Here is a 20,418-nt window from a genome sequence, read left to right as displayed (position 1 = left end):
TATCCACTCTGTTAGCCTGTGTCATTTTATATGGAGAGTTGCAGCCATTGATGTTGAGGGACATTTATTTCCAGTGACTGTTAATTCCTATTATTTTGATATTGGTGGTGATGAGTGTGTGGTGTGTGTGTGTTTGTGTGTGTGTGTGTGTGCACAAACGCCCACTTCCTATATTTTGGTTTGGCAAATATGTGGTTATTTATCTCATTTATATTCCTGGGTGTAGTTAGTCTCCTTGGAGTTTTCCTGTTAGTATCTTCTGCACTGCTGTATTTGTGGCTAGGTACTGTTTAAACTTAGTTTAGTTATGGAAGATCTGGTTTTTTCTATCAATGGTGGTTGACATTTTTGTTATATATAGTAGTCTGGGCTGACATCTGTGGTCTCTTAGGGTCTGCATGGCATCTGTCCAACTCTTCTGGCTTTCATAGTCTCTGTTGAGAAGTCAGGGAGTAATTCTGATAGGTTTACGTTTATAAGTGACTTGGCCTTTTTCCCTTGCAGTTTTTAATATTCTTTCTTTGTTCTGTATATGTAGTATGTACATCACTATGTAACAGGAGGATTTTCTTTTCTGGTTCACTCTATTTGGACTTCTGTAGACATCTCATATTTTTATAGGCATCACTGTTTCTTAGGTTGGGGAGGTTTTCATCTTTGATTGCATTGAAAATGTTTTCTGGGTCTTGGAGCTTGGAGTTTTCTCCTTCTTCTATTCCTATTTAGTCTTAGGCTTGGTCTTTCCATAGTGTCTCAGATTTCTTGGATATTTTGTGTCAGGAAGTTTCTAGTTTTAATATTTTGTTTGACTGATGTATTGATTACTTTAACTGTATCTTCTACTTTTAAGATAATCTCTTCCCTCTCTTGGTTCTGTTGATGTTGCTTGTGTCAGCAATTTTTGTCTCTTCCCTAGGTTTTCCAACTCCAGGATTTCCTCGAGTTGTGTTTTCTTTATTGTACATTTCTAAATAACTAAGAAAGTATTTCTTTTTATTCTCAACATGTTTACAATAAACTCTGGTATGATGGATAGTGTTGTCAACTTCATACAATCTAGAATCTCCTGGGAATAAAGTTTCAGTGCTGGTCTGTGTGGATTATGCTAGCCTGTAAACATGGACATGGGCCATTATTTTTATTATATTAATTGAGATGAGAAGAATCAGTCCACTGTCGGTATTACCACTCTTCAGGCAGGACATATTGGGCTACATAAGAATAAAGGAATCCCTAGACTCAGGGAGTAGAGGTACACATATCTCAGTGATTCCAAGGCCAATCTGGTCTACTAAGTTAGTTCAGGACAGCCAGAGCTGAACACAGAGAAACCCAGTATTTAAAAAAAAAACAGAAACAAAGAAACAAAAAGAGAACAGAAAAATTACCATTGCTGCTTCTGCAGAAGGAAAGTAAAAATATAGCATATAACTGTAGATACTTAAGACTTCAAGCATAGCACTGTAGAAATATAATCAACTTTTATACATAAGCAAGAGATTAAGAAATATCTCAGTTTATTTTCTGCTACAGTTATAAAAAGTGTTGGCAAAATCAATTTAAGAGAGAAAAATTAGTTTGCTCACAATTCTTGTATACTGTCCCATTCTTGGGATGTCAAGGCAACTGGAACTTTAGCACACACAGAAGTATGCTGACAGACTAGTTGAGTCCTCTCATTCTGCTACTACAGGTATGTGAGGCTGCATTTGCCTTAGGCACAAACACTTTGGACAGAGCTGTGGTCTGCACTTTTCTCTTTAGGATTTATTCAGGATAATGCTCACCCAGAAACAGACCAAGATTCCATTATACCTAGAGATGGGAAAAATTCCTTTTGGCCAAAGCGGTTTTAGGAGCGGGGGGGGGGGTCTTTTCTCCAATTCAGCCTTTAGTAAACAGAGTTTCTCTGTGATATTCCTCAGGCCTGCCGCCCTAGATCACAAACAAAGTAACAGCCAGAACGGTTTCAAGGTTAGGCTGGCATGAACTTCAGGGTGAGGCAGCAGGGAGTGCACAGTCCTTTCACTGTGCTGTGAGTGACAGGTGCCTGCACATCACTGAGAATGATGGGATGCATGCAAGCAATTGCTTTCTTTTACACCAAGTAACTGCATGAAACCACCCAAACTGCATGCACCTGGAGCTCAAATAGTTGGCTCCTTAGTCTCCCAGTTCTAGAGGGTGATGGCTTCAATTGTTTCTCTATGTGGCATCCTCCTCTCCCTTGTGACACTCTCAGTTGTACCACAGTCACCTTACTGAGACAAGTTTTGTTCATGGGGCAGCTAACCACTATGTGTAGTGGGGCATCTATGGGTTAACATAGATGAGACTATCAGCCACATGTAGATACCAGGCCCCTTCTCAAGATAGTCCCTGCCCACAGCACATTTGCTAAGCCGCATGGTACTGAACAGATTGAGGTACATCAAGTCGGGCTGTAAACATGAGAGGGCTATAAACTTTTCAGAAGCTAGAAGGTCATAGTCCATGCTTCCTGGATGTGCTGTGACTCTGTTATCTTGACCCCTGGATGAAGGAGGAGTCCCTCCTCTCTGTCTATAGATACACAGTGGCTGAGAGATTTTGTTCCCACCTACAACACAATTGCCCCAGGTCCCTAATCTCCCTCTCTTGTTTATCTCTTGTGTTCTACTATACGAGCTCATCTCAAGATGCTGCTCATCCTTGCTACCCCAAGGCCTCTATGTGGACAGCTGCTCCACTTCTAAAGTATATTGAAAGGTTTTTAGGAAGTCCACTCAGGCTTGTATGTATCAGACACTTTAGAAATAATACACAAATATTAAATAAGGAAGTCATGCCATCCATGTGCATTCTAAGATATGATATCATATGCAATCTTCTCAATTTAGAAAATGTTACATATGAGTGAGGACATTTTATGCTACAAAAGCAATTCTCAACGGTTATCTTTACCTGAAGCTATTCACATCATACATTCGGCATGCCCCTGTCTCACCACATTTCAGAGTTCCCCAATGTAAACATGTTCTGTCTATCAAAGCACCGAAGTAAATAGGTCCTAGGATGCCACCTGCAATTAAGAGAGCAAAATTGAAACAAACAAATCAAACCCCAAACCGGTAAACAACAACATTAAAAAAATCTAGTCCATTTACAGGAAGAAAGAAAAGATAGAAGACATATAATGAATCAAATGCTCTAAACTTACTTTTATGAATTATAAGTTAATGTAAAGTTTCTAGATCATAACAAATGAAAGCTATATATAAGATGCAAAGAATGTATATTCATTGAGTTCATAGTCATGAACCTCATACGTTTGCTGAGATGCCTTCTATTGGCTTTCTGTTCATGCAACTAACACTTTATTGTTGACTCTACAAAAAGATGAAAGGTGTGGTTAAGGTAAGGTAAGGTCTTTAAAGACAAAGGGAAGTAGTTTTCATCTTTGCAGTTACTTCACTCTCAGACTAATTTACAAGTAGCCATTTCCAAACAGAAAGGCTTATAAACGGAAGTTCAGCGTAAAGTGGGGAGGGCATACCTACCTACCTTGAGGATACTACAAGATCATTCAAACCTTCTGGATGTAGACAGTTGTGATTTTACAGACTCAGAGAAAATTATCTTTTTACCTCTTTTATTGAGCCTTTTCTTAACACATCCCCATCTCTGATCACATATCTGTATAACTCTTACGTGAAGCTTTGGTGATGTATTGACTGAGGAGGCTATGAGCCTCCGCCCACTAAGAATGACATAAGTCAGCTTCTGAGCCTACAGCAGAGAATTTCCTGCTTTGCTGTAACTACTTCACCTGATGTCCCCAGTGAGGTATTTGAGAAGTACCTTATTCATGGATTCCTTTGTCCTCCAACTATAAACATCACAAAACAATCTTCCTGTTGGAGCATATCTGGATGACCTGAATCTGTGTGCCCGTGTCATGGTCACTCATGTTTGATTCCTGAATACACCCTTACTCCCTTTAAAATGAGAGCTGTGTTTTGGTTTGACAAGATACTCTCTTCTGATTCAAGGAAAATTAGTTGGTATGCTAAGCATGAAGAATTGGTCTGATGTGTTAAGGAAATCCTTCATACCAAATATTCTTGTGGAAAATGTGTGTAATCCAACTCCAAGTGACTTCTCTTCAGAATTGATACACCTGAAAAAACACATATGCCTACTTAGATACATACATACACACATATACACATACACACATGCATACATGCATGCATACATACAAGCTTATCATGAGAATCCATATCTACCCTACCACCCTCCAATGACAGCGGTAGTTCATGATTGTAATGCTTAAGCTTTTCATCCTGAAGTGAAAATGGTACAGCTCTGTCTCTGTGAAGCCCACACAGAGAAAGAGCATGTGGATGCCTGAAAGCTGACCTCTGACCTCCACATCTAAAGCAAGGCTGAGATCTTTACCAGTTAGACATTATTTGCTAACTTTGATGAAGAGGTTCCTGGTGACAATGGCAATCACCATGCCATATTCATCATACTGGACCCAAACCTTTGAAACCCAAAACAAATATATCTTTCTTTTCTTAAATTGTTTGCCAAGCAGTTTCTCATGCAATACATGTCATATAAAAATTCAAGGTAGAGTAAACGCAGTCCTACAGATAAACAGACAAAGAGTCTATTATGTGTGCTATAACATTAAGAAAATTATTTTGTTATATGGATTTTAAAACTTCAGACATTTGTCTCTCCTATACTGCCTTTTTAAAAAAAAAAGTATACTTTAGCCTCTTTGTCACTTGTATAAAGGAGGGGTACTGATCTTTTGTTGAGTTGATTTTGTATCCAGGACAAAATCCAGGACTTTTAACATGAATGGGTGTTGGATTTTGTTTAATGCTTTTTCAGCATTTAAGGAGATGATCATGTGGTTTTTTTTCTTTCAGTTTATTGATATGATGAATTACACTGATGGATTTCCGTGTTTTGAACCACCACTGCATGCCTGGGATGAAGCCTACTTGGTCATGGTGAATGAAGTTTTTGAAAATTACAAACAAAGGGGAGGCCTATAAAGGTGTAAGACTAAAAACTAAAAAAAAAATTATTATAAAATAAGAATATGGAAGACCTTTTAAACTGTGGCCTTTTCCTGCCAAATAATCCTTGGGTAAGAAAGCCAAAACATGTACAATTGTAGGAATTTCGTTTTGGAAGTGATTCTATGAAAGACTTTAAGAAAACACAACAGACTAGAAAAATAATGATAGCTTGCAAACAGTAGTATTGTGTTTTCTATCATTTACATTGCAATCATCAAATATTGCAAGAAAGACCAAAGAAATACAAGAAAAATGATTTTAATACATTTTATCCTAGCTACACCAATAAAGCACACAGTAGGGCCTATAAGATGGCTCAGTAGGTAAAGATACTTGCCACCAAGCTTGACAAACTGAGTTCAATATCTGAAATTCACACTGTACAAAATGAACCAACTCCTATGACATGTCTTGGCATCTCAATATCCATGCCATGGCATACATACACACACACACACACACACACACACACACACACACACACACACACACACATAAATTAAATAATTATACATTAAAACATCAATTTTTACAACCAGTCTCAAATGAATTGTTAGCTTCAGAAATAAGATAATTGGGAAAGTGAGTGTGGGATGAAGTGTTTATAGGTATGCAGTAAACATGAGAGCATCTCTCCAGAGCATCTTTGGAGGTCCTAACAGGAGGGTTCACCTGCTCATATGCCCTTCACCTATGACCACTCTCCTCTATGAGGAAAAAATTATCATTATCAACTGAGCATGGGGCTTTGGACCTAAGGTATCTGGAGTAGTGAAGGAAAAAGGAGATATCACTTAGCCACATCAGCTGAATCTCCCTGGCATGTAATGGGGTGACAAATGTCACACCCAAATGTCCCTCATTTGTAAGAATAAGAATTAAGAACTAGCAATACTTGGCACCTTCGTCTGTCCATGAACTTACGAGATGAAGACATGCATATACCACATCTCTATTTGGTGAATATAAAAATATAACATCTTATAAAAAATGAATTAATAAGGACATGTATTTAGCCTATTCCAGTGACTGTGTATGAGGAGGTAGCAGGATGGGGGGAAGAATGAAGGGGAGTGAAAGGAAGGGTTAGAAGACAGAGAGAAAAAGGGGTCAGCAGAGGAGAGGAGAAGAGAGGGGAAGAGGGGAGGGGAAGGACTGGGGAGGGGAGGGGAAGAGGATAGGAGGGGGAGGGGAGAAGATAGGAGGGGGAGGAGAGGAGGGGAGGAGAGGAAGAAGAGAAGAGAAATTGTTGGGAGAAGAGGAGAAAAGGAAAAGGAAAGAAGAATTATACATGAAAAAGGAAGAGACCAGGTGCACAGGGAACGTAGCCAAGGAATCAGACAAGCACAGGGAAAGGGAGAAGAGAAGCATGGTCCAGTCTATAAGGCAACGTGTTTTACTCATAAATTAATCACACAGCATGGTGAACTCAATTATGCTTCTGAAATGCAATAAGACAATAAAAGGCAGGTAGAACTGTTTTCCCATTCTTCATGTGTGTGAAATTTTCTAGACTGCAAAGAACACCTGCTAAGAATATAAACTTTGAAACTTGGCTCTGCCACATTCTCATTTTATGTGTAAGAGCTGAGCATCTGCCATTGACCTCATAACCCTCCTTGTTCCAGAGTCTATGCTAGTGCATTAATGTACTTCCTGGTTAGAGAGCATCTGTCATTGCACACGTGTTTCTTTACAAAGACTCTTTGAGGTCAGGACGTCAAGGGACCCCGGTCACTTTTACACAAGGTATCACACTCTGCCAGTCAGTTGGCTGAGCCACAGGAAGTGAGTGCTACCCAAACACTCTTCACCTGTCAGAACATGGTGTCTCTTCATTTAGGCTTAAGATATAATGGTCAGAAATAGGAAAAGATGGGAGGGAAAATTTCACCAAACTAGATTATTGCTAAATTCAGCAATGCTTAGTACAAGAGTCTTGATAAATGTATCTTATATCATTGCTGTTCTAGGAGCCAAATCCAAGATCCTCTCTTGGGAAAAAAATTACCAAAAATCTAAATGACAACAGTGAGATGACTCAGTGCGTATATTCTGGCCATAAAGACTTGGAGATCTGAATTTAATCCCCAGAACCCAGGAACATTAATAAAATATTAAACTAAATATGCCCAAATCAGTGGAATGCATCTGTAATCCCAGCATTCCCAGTTAAATAGAAGGAGAAAACAGGACTGCTTGGGATCTTGAGGTGGGCTGCAGTGCACAGGCAGCACAGCAGTAGAAATAACAAGAGAGACCCTGCCTCAAAACAAGATGAAGGAGAAAACTGAATCACCAACAATGTCTTCTGACCTCCCTGTGTTCTTAGAGGCACACACACACACACACACACACACACACACACACACACACACACACATGCACACGCACACAAACACTATGAAGAAGGAAAGAGAGAAAGCTAATTGAAGGTGTTACTTATTACCTCAGGAAAACCATGTACCCAGGTATGGCTGCTAGAGAGAAGAGGAAAGTGGCAATTAAACTCAGGATTAAAGAGTACTGCAGCATTTTAGCACAGTCAGGACCCTTGTTACACAGTCCAAGGACAGCAGATGAGTTTCCTGATGAGTAGATGCAACTGCAGTTTTGAAACACCTGTCAAAAAAACAAACAAATAAAACCCAGTGTCCTATTGAAGGAAGACAAATACTGGGCCCAAACCTTTAGTGTTTCCTACACAGCTAGTTGGATCAAATGGAGAGTGTTGTGGCCAATGGCATAACTCAGAGGAAGAGCACTCATATAGTTTGAAGGAGGGACAGAGAATGATCATGCATACACCATTAAATAAAAATAATAATAAATAAAAATGGAGGTTCAGTTCTTCTTTATTCCCCCCCCCTCATATCTCAGAATTCTACCATAAAATATAAACAGGTAGATTTTTTCAAATGGTATTATTTTTCTAAATCACAGGCTAAATTTGCAAAAAATTAATTATCCTGAATGCACTTTATTTTTTTATTTTCATTTGGTTGGCTGGTTGGTTATGTGCGCGCGTGCGTGCGTGCGTGCGTGCATGCGTGCGTGTGTGTGTGTGTGTACATGTGTTTGCCATGGCATACAAGGAGAAGTCAGGGTTTAGGTTAGGGGAGTTCCTTCTCTCCCTATATGATGAGGGTCCCAGCACATCATTCTGGTGGTGAGGCTTAGTGGCAAATGCCTTTATCTACTGAGCTAACTTTTCTAGCCTAAACACATTTTATCTGATGTTCTGTGACAGAATTTCTCTGTATAACTCTGGTTGTCCTAGAACTCATTCTGTAGACCTAGATGGCCTCAAACTCACAGATCCTCCTGCCTCTGACTTCTAGGTGCTGTGATTGAAGGCTATACCAGCTCTACCCAGAATTTTTTTTAAAGATAGCGAATAATGCTTTGTTTAATTTTTCACCTAGTACTAAGTACTAAAACAAAATGTATTTCAGGATGCTAGAGTAGTTAGGTGCTTACAAATAAGCAAAGTCATGTCCCTAAGAGAAAGCATTTATTTAAAAAGTAAAGTCAATATTTTTAATTGTCTGATTTCTAAATTTGATTATGTATCAAAATTTATATTTTATCTTGAATATCAACCAACTCTAAGTATTATACCATGTTTAAGGCAAGAAAAATGTTTGATTCTTTATCTTGCTAGACGATCATGATGAGATGCCAGGAGGTGGAACAGTCAGTAAAGTCCTGCAAAGCATGAGGACCTGAGTTCGCATCTCCAGCACACATGTGAGAAATGCTCATGTAGAGGATGTGCTTGCAACACTGGTGCTCTGAAGATCCAGGGCTCATGTGCCAGCTGGCCTAACAGAAGCAAATTCCATGCCGGTGAGATCCTGTCTCAAAAGCACCAAGAGCATGGGGCCTGAGAGTCAACGGCTGAGGTAGCCTTGTGGCCTCCATATGCACAGGCACCTGCACACCACTAAATAAATAAATAAAGCAGATCGTGATATGAAAAGATAAGTCTTCTGTCCACCTCAACTACACAGCAAGTTTGAGGCTAGCCTGGGCTTCATAAGTTTCTGTCACAACAAAGGTCAAGTTCTGTCCAGAATAATTTACAGTTTCAACTTTAATGTGGATTTACGTGCATGCTTCTGTATCTGTGTGTACACAAACAGGTGCATGTGGGTGCCTGAGAAAGACAGAGGAGGGTGTCAGATGGCCTGGAGCTGGGGTTGTGAGCTGCCCCATGTGTGTGCTAGGAACCAAACATGTCCTCTGAAAGAGCAGCAAGTGCTCTTTACAGTGGAGCCATCTCTCCAACCTGTCCAGACATTTTAACTCAGATCACTTGAACAATGTTTTCAACTGCTTTGAAGTTACAAAATAATGCTCGGACTCTGTTGAAGCTCTACATAATATTTAGGAATTTTAAGGGCAAGTGTGCATATACAAAGTAAATTGAGTTGTTCACAAAAAGTATAAATCTAATTTTTAGGCATGATAATTTTTGCTTCTTAGCAGATGTAGGCTTAGGTCACAGCACATGTTAATGCAGTACACAAACATCAGCCCAAACACTGAAAGGGTGTTTACCATGTTGATTCCTGTTCCAGCAGACTTCTCACAGCCCGCAAGGCAGGCTGACATGTACGCTATGCCATTGTCGCCACACACTGGATCCCACGTTTTTGCTAAGCAGCTACACCTGGTGTTGCAGTCAGCAAGGACCTTATTCTCCACATATGGAGGCTGCTGGACTCTGAAAGGATTTTAAATATGTTACGGATTCTGAAAACCTACTGAAGCATTTTATTTTCATCTCTTTAAGTTCTCATACACATAACTGAGAAAGAGAGGGAGAGATAGGGGGAGGGAGGGGGGCAAAAAAGGGACGGAGGGAGGGAGAGAGGGAGGGAGGGAGGGAGGGAGGGAAAGGGAGAGAAACATTTCATCTTTTCCCCAGAACACGGACAGACCATCCAAATCTCAATGTGAGGTCTCTAAACAGGCTTTGGTGCCCATGTTATTTGCTCTACTGGTGTCATGGATGCTTTTTTCAATTACTTCAAAAGTAAACACTAAAAGCCCATGCTATAGGACAGTTCTGTGCTGTCAGAGCTGAATGGAAGGTGGCTAGTCTCTCATTGATCTGCCTTATGGGAAGTACTGAGAGGGATGGTTTGGGGAAACTCTGTAGTTTCCATTTATAAGATAAATGGTGAATTCAGACCCCAGTACAGACAGGTATGAGTAACCAGCCATGCTCTTCTGAGATATAGCAATCCCCCAGCATTTACTATGGGATTGAAAAAGGAAAATGTTGAGTCTAGCAGATGAACTCAATGCCGTTCCTCAAACACAGTGTGCAGTCAGCATGGCTGGAGATGCACTCAGTGTGTACAGTTCTACTTTGGAGTGTTGAAGCCAGTTCCTGTGATATCACTAACTTCCCATGAGTTTCAATTTCTACATCTACAAATAGAGTGAAAAAATTCATGTCTAAAACAAGATTCAAATCAGATATATATATATATATATATATATATATATATATAGTTGTGATTTTAGATTTTAACTTATTCAAGTCTTATAATTTTTAAAGGCTTTGAAAGAATTTTAGTTTTAATCTCTCTCTCTCTCTCTCTCTCTCTCTCTCTCTCTCTCTCTCGTGTGTGTATGTGTGAGCGCGCACACACACACACACACACATGCATGTGTGTGTGTGTGTGTGTTTCTGTGTATCTGTGTGTCTGTGTGTCTGTGTGTGTGTAGGCACACCTGTATAACAGCAGGCATGTGGACGTCAGAAGATAACCTTCCACCTTGTTAGAGACAGAGGCCCCTGTTGTTTGCTGCTGCAAATGCCAGACTAACAGGCACATGAACATTCAGTCTCCTGCCCGTTCCACTCAGCTCACAGTCAGAGCACTAGGGTTACACAGACCCCACGTGCCAAGCTTCCATGGGTTCTGAAATTCTGAATCCGGTCCCTCCTGCCTGCTCAGCAAGCACTGTGTCACTGAGTCCTATCCTCAACCCCTCGAAAAGACATCCCAACTGTAGGCTTCATTTCATCTTAACTGATAAAACCATTTCCCTAAACTAAGTTTTATATTTCCCATGTTAATACAGAAGATGACCAGACAACACTTAAAATGTAAAATCTAAGACCACAGAGGACCTGAGCTATGTTTACCAGTGACATCTATAAATATATACATTAATTGACTTATCATGTATTAGATTCTAGTTTGCTGAATTGAGCCCATCTTAGAAACCTATGAAGGAATGGTGGCCTGTACACTCAACTTTTAAAGCTGTCTGCTGATGGAGGCATACAATACATAGATAATTTAAGCTAAGATATCTAAGTTATTTTAATTTACCATACTTTAAAGCAGACTAGGATATCACCATGGCAAGTACTCATATGCATGTGGAATCGTATACTTACCCACTGGTAGTTCCCACGCCTCGTTAATAAGCATTTCACTTGTCTGGGCTCTTATAGGACTTATCAGTGGGAGGAAGCTACATGTAACCATGCATCACTGCTATTAGGTTGTAATAAAATGATTTGGTTGTATATAACTTCTGGAGGAAATGGACTAGCAAATTGAAAATATGATCTTCATTAGGAAACAACATACCCTTCATAAGAGGTAGTTAGGCCAGCAACAGGGAAATTATCACAGGTCAACATAAAGTGAAAGAGTGCTAGAAAGTACTCAAACAAGGACAGGCAGAACGCTATGTATGCAGCTTTCTTGACAGTAATCTTGAATTTCTTCATTATATAGCCACTGATTAAATATCCAATGCATATTGGAGGTAAGGTATAAAGACCTACAATTGCAATTAAGGTAGAATTTATTAAAGAGAGCAGAAAAATAAATATGTAACAAATTTATCTAATATAACTTATTTAAGAATCTATTTAGTTCTAATATACAATGATCTGAGCCCTACTCACTCATATACTACATAAAAAGAGGTTTCCAAATGCCCCATAAAGTCAGTTTAAAAACATATCATTTACATAATCATTTGCAGCAGTTTATATAGACTTTATAAGCATCACACATAAATGATATTAAATATTTTGTATATTTCTCTTCACTCTGTTTCCTGGAAATTTGACTCTACTCCAGGTGATTTCAAAGGTCAAAGATTTCAAAAGTCCTTGGTTATCAAGTGTAGAACATTTTGTGCATTGTCTGTTTGCCCAGCATTCTTCCTCACTGACTCTTTCTCCAGCCAAAACTCAAAGGAAAAGAAAAGAAAAAGATAGGAACAAATTCTGGCTAGGTTGTTTTCACACAATGCCAGCAACAAGCTTAGAAGAATGTAAATGCCATTTGCAGGTCTACATCTACGTATTGAAAATTATGCATCTGATGATGAGGACTGGGATGTGGGTTTTGGGGATCTCTAGGTAAGGTGGATGCTGAAAATCTGTGATCTTTCTTCAGTTTCTGAGAGTAAAATGAACCCAGGAAAAATCAAAAGTTGCTTACAATGCCTGAGCTTAGTGTACTCTTTAGAAAAGCAGACTGTGGCTGCACAGACTCCTCAGACCACCAGGGACCGAGCATCTGACTGAGGAGGAATGAGGAGAGCAAGAACAGAAGCCCAGAGGTAAAATCTGGGAGTGAGACACAGAGTCCCAGGGAGCTGACTCTGCATCCCTCTTTGAAGTGACACATTGGTGTGTGAAAACTGACTGGTGTGAGCTTCCCCCAAGCCTGCCGTAGGTGTGATGGTTTCCATTCTGACTGGAGGGAGAACTAGAGCACATTTCTAGCTGATTCCATTCCATATCCCTCTTTGGTTTCCCTGGAGACTGAAGAGAAGCAGTTTACGAGAATATCCTAACAGATTTCAATTCCACTGCAGTCTCCTAGTCACATCTTCTCACTGTTCATCATGTCTTTGTGGCACTGAAAAACGGAAGTGCATACCTATGAGGAAGACTGCCTCTGAAGTGGATTTTCCATAATGCTGCTCCAGGTATTTAGGCAGGAAGGTGAATGAATTAACAAATACACTCATCTGGAGAATACTTAGAAGCATGAAAAGCATATAAATCCAGTTACAAAACAGCCTCTTCAGGAATGGCAAGAAATCTGAAACAAAGGTGTGTAGAAACCAAAAAGCTAACTTGGCCTTGCATTTTATGTTCAGTGTTCTCCTAAAATCTTCTTACAGATACAGTGCTGTGACACAATGCATTTGGTACATTTTTTACTCCTTTGGGGCTAAAGTTCTATATCATTGTTTAAGTCACTTCAGGAAGTAAGTGGTACAACAGGCTACATAAGAGCCGGAAGTCAATTGTACCAGCAAGCGAAACTGTAAGGAGATAAAATTGTGTCCGTAGCCCCACTCTTTCATGTGCTTTCTCTTCTTTCCTTCTATTAGTCTCCTGCCTTCATTAGAGAGTGACTAGTCTGTCCTCTGGAATCTGCAAGGGACATGCTATGGTGAAGTCTGAGGTGAGACTCTGATGCTATCACTCCTTTGTGCAAGAATGGATAAGCTTAAAGCTTGTGAAGGCTCCAGGAATCATGCTGCTGCCCAGACAAGCCCAGCACCTCACCAGCACCTCACAGCAGGATGTGCATTAGAAGCAGCTAGTGGTGTTTTTAAACATCTCAACATGAAGGAATGCTGTGCCAGTTGGTGTGCACTAAGCAGCTTCCAAGTGACATAGCAAAATTTTTCCCTGCTTAAGAAGCTGAGAGTCAGCAAGGCATAGTGAGAGGGAGACGGGAGGAGGAGAAGAAGAAGAAGAAGAGGAAGAGGAAGAAGAAGAAGAAGAAGAAGAAGAAGAAGAAGAAGAAGAGGATGAGGAGGTGGAGGAGGAGGAGGGGAGGAGGAAGAGAAAACAGCTCAGATTCAAGTTGTTTGAAAAGCAGAGTCAGGTTTGGATCATGTCTCTAGAAAATAGATTGGATCTCACTGAGGCAATTTGGCTGAATACACCCTTCATAGTCTTTTCCTTTACTTGTTTTCATGAGAAGCTGCCTTGATTTTTCTAATTTTACACAATACTTAATAAATTACCTAGAATTTCATTGGGAGAAAAGTATCAAGAAGAAACTATTTAAAAGTTAAGGCAGACGGTTTAATTTTTTAAAAATATACTCTAGTGGTAAAACCCATCTTTATGAGTGAGATGGTTGCAGTCATAACTCCTGGGAGCCTTCAAACTCAACCTTGTTTGTTGACTTCCCCGTCCTTCTAGATGAGTCTCCACAGGGCTCGGTTACTTTCTGTACGTCTTCTCTGCTCAGCTCTTTCCTAGCTTTGAAATCATGTTGATCTGGCAGATGACAAAATCTCACAGAGCAGTCAGTACTGGCCCTTTAAGGAGAATTGCTAAGATGACCATGATTCTAAGAATGTTCTAGCCCCTGCATTAGCTCCCAGCGTGACTGGCTCCTCAGCCATGGTTAGTAGTGTTCAGGGCAGATTAGTGACTCTTCAGTGCACATAGATCTGGGAGGGTACGAGTGGTGGAGCAAATAGCAATATCCTCAGTAGAGTGCTCCCTCCAGCAGTCTGTGCCAGGACGCTCCACTGTCCCATCCCAGCTTCTACAGAACCATCTCCACTCTGCATCATAGGTTAATGACATCACTGCTTGTTTAAAACAGTCTGTTCTAAGGGACCAATTCTGTAAACTATCACACACCTTCAAATGTAGAGCGTTATGTCACCTGCCATGATTTCTCTTTCGGCCTTGACTTCAAGAATGCTCATCGCTAAACTAACATTTTTTTCTTATCACACAGGTTTTTATTATATTATATTATCTTCACTTGGATTTTTGGTTATTTGTACTTTTTAATTTGAATTAATATCTCCTGTAAAATAGATTTTCAATCATATGAGAAAATATATTTACTCACTGAGTGTTCAGATTAATTTGAGTTTTTCATAAAGCCTAATCTAAGGTAAGTCAGGTTCCCTATCATGTCAGTTGTTTCCAAGTGGTAACTGCGGAAGAAGTTCATCACAGAAGTCCTGATTAGGGACGATTAGTGACAAGCTACCTTAACTCAGCACAGTGTGACAAGTGCCCACTAACCACAGACCAGCTAAACCAAATAGAGCTTAAAGTTTTCCTGTTTGCCTTTAGTGATTCCGTGTTTTTCCTCCTTGGCTCTTTCTCTGTGCTTCTCTTCTCTGCCATTTTTAGTTTCATCCACATTATCCTCTGGTCCTTCCTTTGGGAGAGTTTTGGGAAAAAAGAAGAAGGGGATGCTGGTGAGGAAATTCACTCCTGCACAGATCAGAAAGCCGATCCACCAGGCACCCACCCAGCGTGTGTCAGCGGGAGTTATGGTCAGGTCGTCTGTAAAGAAATACAGAAACTGTATGAGCTTGCACCATTCTTTCCTGTGTAAGCTGTAGAAAATTACTAAGCATCATCCTTTCATTTGAGCATAAATTTTGTATGTCATTTGTTCTTCTTGTTTGGACTTTGAACTTGAAGTCCTTTACCTCTGCCTCTGCTTCCTAAATGCTGGGATTACTAGCATTTGCCAAAGCAACCTACCCTGATAATTCAGACCTTTCAAAAAAAGTGTGTGAAGTTCATGGATTAGGTGAAATTACAATTAAGGATGAAGAAGAGGTTCTGGAGTGTTCCATGCTGCTGGAGTTTGGCCTGATGCTATGTCTTTTGAAGCTAATTATTGTCTTGCAGGATCTAGTTGCTGCCTTGAACCTTGCCTCCTTGACTGGATGACTAAAAGGCCTACACCTGGGAAAGGCAGAAGACTGGGGCAGAGCAAAAGCCTGCAGGCTTTGAGCAGAGAGAATAGCTTAGCAGCTAACAGCTGCCTTGCCCCGGATGAAAAGGCTATTCTAAAATACATTAGATAATGCTGATGGAGTAACAATAAGGCAAATAATAAACATTTATTTGGCCATACTTTTAAATTAACCATAACAACATGCAGTAATGGTTAAAATTATGTTTTAAAAAGACAGAAACACGATTTGAGACACATTTAAGGAACTTGCTATAACCTGATGTATTCCTGTCTCAAAACATTACACTTGGCAAGGAAGTGGGACGAAGAGACAGTTCTGTGGCCAAGAGATGTTGCTTTTGCAGAGGTTCTAATTTCTATTCTGAGCACTGACAGGGAAACTCCCTATTTTATCAGGCAACACGCACGCACACACAACAATAAGATAAAATGCATGTTATTAAATTTTTATTTTGTATATTCTTTTAAAAAAATAACTAATTTATCTAGCAGTATGTGATAATATTGATTGTTAGAAGTAAATGATTATTTTTGTTTGTCATCTGAAACCTTTTTAAATTGATGCTCATCACATAACTGAAAGATCTATCTTGTTATCCATAGTGACTGCCTCATTGAAAGAAGCCTATGTATATAAAATTTTTAAACCAATTTTGTGTGGCTGAAATGTGGTAGACTTAGATGGATTTTGAATCAGAATGTGGCCTCTCTCCTCTGTTCCCCTTAGGACTACCATCTGTAAGTGGTGTAGGTCTAACTGACAATCAAAAGAGCCATCGAGACAGCATTCCTGAGCGTTCTCCCACACTCCAGGGACTGGACTCTATAAACAAAAGGCATTATGTTACCTGTATTCACAGACCCAGTGTCTACATAAATCCTTGCACAGAAGGATCCCAACAGAAGTCCAAACAAGGGGCCAATGACTCTTCCTGTTTCTAAAATCCCTGAAAGTAAACAAAGAGAGGAAATTACATAAACACACAAAGAATTTGCTTATTCAAATAAAGCCTTGAGATTGAATTATTTTTAATCTTAGATTTTTTTCCCCCTTCCCAGGCAGAGCAGGAACTAGAGTTCATTTCTTTTGATTAAACTGTTCTGCTTCTATTTTCAAATGTTTTCTTCTTGATCCTTTACTCTCAATGAAATTTTAGGCATTTATTAAGGGTAGCATAAAATTTGAAAAGTAAGACAGTAGACAAAAAGAATCAAAAAGGAAAAAGACTATGAAGTGGGAATTTCAGCCAATTTATCTTCAGTGAGATCCAATTCACTCACTAACAACAGGCATGGAATCTGTCTTGGCTCTTAATTTCTTAAGCAGGGGAAAGCTTTGGTTAAGTCACTTGGAAGGTTTATGGTGCACAGTAACTGCATCAGCATTTCCTCCAGTGAGACCTTCATGCTGAGAAGATTAAAAACATCACTAGTCCTGGAAACCTACAAGAAGAACTTTATGACAGGCAGATCTGGGTCCTGGGGTCCTCCTCAAACTAAGGCACCAGCCAAGGAGAAATAGGCAGTAAACTTCGAACCCCTACCAAGACCTAGCCGATGAACACGATATTCTCCACTGTTGAGTGGAGAGTGAGATCTGATTCTCACGTGAACTCTGGTGCCCCTTTTCTTTTTTTTTTTTTTTTTTTTTTTTTTTTTTTTTTTTTTTTTTTTATTAATTTATTCTTGTTACATCTCAATGGTTATCCCATCCCTTGTATCCTCCCATTCTTCCCTCCCTCCCATTTTCCCCTTATTCCCCTCCCCTATGACAGTTCCTGAGGGGGATTACCTCCCCCTCTATATGATCATAGGGTATCAAGTCTCTTCTTGGTAACCTGCGGTCCTTCCTCTGAGTGCCATCAGGTCTCCCCATCCAGGGGACATGGTCAGAGGTGTGGCACCAGAGTGTGTGAGAACGTAATATCCCACTCTTTTAAAAACAAGGAATTCCCAAAATTTGTGGATAAATGGATTGAGCTAGAAATGATCATAATGAGTGAGTTAACTCAGAAGCAGAAAGACTCAAATGGTATATATTCACTTATATCTGCATATTAGCCCAACGGGCATGTCCCACGAAAGCCTTCACTTACCAGGAAACAGAGACAGAGGAGAGGACATTCTAGTGGGACTCTAGATGTGAGATGCATGAGAGAAAGGCAAAGTAGAAGGACCCAGAGGGTCCTAGGAGCCTACAAGTAGAACATTATGATAGGCAGATTTGGGCACAGGGGTCCCACTCAAACTAGGCACCAGACAAGGACAATACAGGCGGTAAACCTTAAACCCCTACCCAGATCTAGACAATGGTGCCCCTTTTCTGACCATGTCCCCTGGATGGGGAGGCCTGGTGGCACTCAGAAGAAGGATAGCAAGTTACCAAGAAGAGACTCGATAATCTTAGAGCATACATAGGGGGAAGAAGTCTCCCTCAATCACAGACATAGGGGAGGGGAGAAGGGGGGAAGTGGGAGGGAGGGAGGAATGGGAGGAAACAGGGGAAGGGCTAACAATCAAGATGTAATATGAATAAATTAATTTAAAAAAAAAACATCACTAGTAGCTTCCTGCTGTGAGGTGCTGGTGAGGTGCTGGGGATGTCTGTCTCTAGAACTTTTATAAAAGCATACATACACTAACAGCTTATGGTAGTAAGGTGCTTGTAATTTTTCCCATAGATGACTGACAAGGGTTATAAATAGAATGGCTGGATTAACACTAAAAAGTATTACTGCCAAATGTAAGTCTCAGCAATAAGACAAAATTAATTTTTAGTTTAGTTTATCTTAAGCTTATTCACTTCTGTCCTTAGCTTCTTTCAGTTTATTATTGTTGTTGTTTCCTTTTGTTTTTAAGTGATATATCTATATTAATTGAAAACTATCCTATATACCTGTGTTTCTCAAACTTCTTTATGCTGCCACTCATAATTTTCTACCAACCCCCAACCATAAAGTTGTCTTTGTTGCTACTTCACAACTGTGATTTTGCTACTGTTATGAATTGTAATGTAAATACTGTTTTCCGATTCTCTTAGGTGACCCCTATGAAAGGGTCACTTGACCTCCAAAGGGTTAAGACCCACAGTTAAAAACACTGCTATATACATTTGAGGATTTATAATCAACTATAGGTGGATTAACTCAAGAAGTTAAGCAAGTTATTAATAATAAACTCACATCACTTAGGAGACAACATGAGAACATAGAAACTAAATAGCCCATTGCCTGAAAAAGGCATAGATTTTTATGATAATTTCAAGGAATACAACCAAAAGAATAAACACATGTATTTGTTAAAATTATAAGGAAACCTTCTATGCTGAGGGGCTATAAGGAAGGAAACTCCACAAATGACTTCACAGAGATGCAGGGTATAGAGCCCAAAATAGTAAAGGAGATCAGCTGGTAAATAAGCAAACAGCTGATATGGTGAACCTAACAGAGAAGACATGATTAAGGCAGTGTTTGGTAAGGCTTACTCCGTAAGCATGCTTATGGGAACACGGTAAGGGGAAACACTACAGGGGCAGCCAGATGACTCAGCAAGTAAAGGAACTTGTCCACCAAACCTGGTGTGAGAACCCTGGTTCAATCCACAGGCCAAATCTAAAATGCTGTCTTCTGACCATGACATTGACGTGGAAGTGGTCACATGCATATATGCATACAGACAGAGGGGGGAGGGAAGGAGAGAGAGGAGAGAGACAGAGACAGAGACAGAGAAGAGAGAATAAAAAAGTGAAACTATATTTTAAAATACTACAAACACCAAATACCAACAAATACCAATATTAAAATCATAATAAATTAGATATGAAAGAATGGGAACCGAACAGTAGCAAAAATAGAAAAATAATTGACTCTAAGGAACATTTCCAGGAAATATTGGGGAACCTTTAAAGGATTTTGAGATAATGTGGTGGCACCAAAAGACTCTCCAACAGTGAGAAGCAGCTTGATGAAGGGCCTTGACAGGGGCTATTACTAAATTCCCCCATTGAGCAATCTTATGACCAACAGTGTTGTAGCACTCTTCTCACCCTCTGGAAACCACAAAGCATCCAAATCAATAACTGGTTTCTACCCTTCAAAGGATGATTTTCACACTCACCAATGTAGAAGGGGGAGTTTTCTGATTTGGCAAAATCTTCTATGTAGGAAATACCCAAAGGCATGATGGGAGTTTCACCCATTCCACGTATGACATTTCCTACCATTACATAGATCCACATTAATGATTTGACTTCTTTCGCACACTCTGCATTAACACAAGAGAAAAATCATATGAGTATCTGACAGTCAAGTTTTAATGAGGGTTAATTCAAATTTTCCTGTAAACCATTTCTCAGGTCAGTGTTTTGTGACAACAGAAAAACAAAGTAGACCAATCACATAGATCATAGCATGTGCTTAAGTCCACCCTTCTCAGTCTTTTTTATGCATAGGACTAAATTTATAATTTTGTTTAGGAAACAAAAGAATCTCAATAAATATACTCAAACTCAGAGCAGGAGTATCCTAGCCTATAAGGTAACCCCCTTCCCTGAAGTAGGAAATGAATTTTGTTGCTTTGTCTTA

General features: G+C 39.7%; 2 protein-coding genes across 4 annotated transcripts in view; one reads left to right on the top strand and one right to left on the bottom strand.

The window, feature by feature from the left end:
• IAPP (islet amyloid polypeptide) overlaps positions 1–20,418 on the top strand; it is a gene marked incomplete at its 5' end in the record, with an annotated part of 432,665 nt that overhangs the window by 309,614 nt on the left and 102,633 nt on the right. The gene's annotated exons all lie outside the window — the stretch shown is intronic.
• Positions 1–20,418, bottom strand: part of LOC311588529 (solute carrier organic anion transporter family member 1A5-like) — a 47,081-nt gene that overhangs the window by 6,028 nt on the left and 20,635 nt on the right. For all 3 annotated transcript variants that reach the window (XM_084766253.1, XM_084766254.1, XM_084766255.1), the window contains 9 exons: positions 19,952–20,098; positions 16,684–16,782; positions 15,190–15,411; positions 13,013–13,177; positions 11,702–11,897; positions 9,645–9,810; positions 7,531–7,703; positions 4,095–4,159; positions 2,944–3,061 (listed from right to left, as the gene is read on the bottom strand). In XM_084766253.1, the coding sequence (XP_084622379.1) occupies positions 2,944–3,061; positions 4,095–4,159; positions 7,531–7,703; positions 9,645–9,810; positions 11,702–11,897; positions 13,013–13,177; positions 15,190–15,411; positions 16,684–16,782; positions 19,952–20,098 (1,351 nt within the window). The remainder of the gene's footprint in view (positions 1–2,943; positions 3,062–4,094; positions 4,160–7,530; positions 7,704–9,644; positions 9,811–11,701; positions 11,898–13,012; positions 13,178–15,189; positions 15,412–16,683; positions 16,783–19,951; positions 20,099–20,418) is intronic.

The sequence above is a fragment of the Acomys minous genome (genome assembly GCF_964271855.1).
Source record: "Acomys minous genome assembly, chromosome: 17".
Classification (NCBI taxonomy): domain Eukaryota; kingdom Metazoa; phylum Chordata; class Mammalia; order Rodentia; family Muridae; genus Acomys; species Acomys minous.
This window is presented reverse-complemented; position numbering and strand designations above follow the sequence as displayed.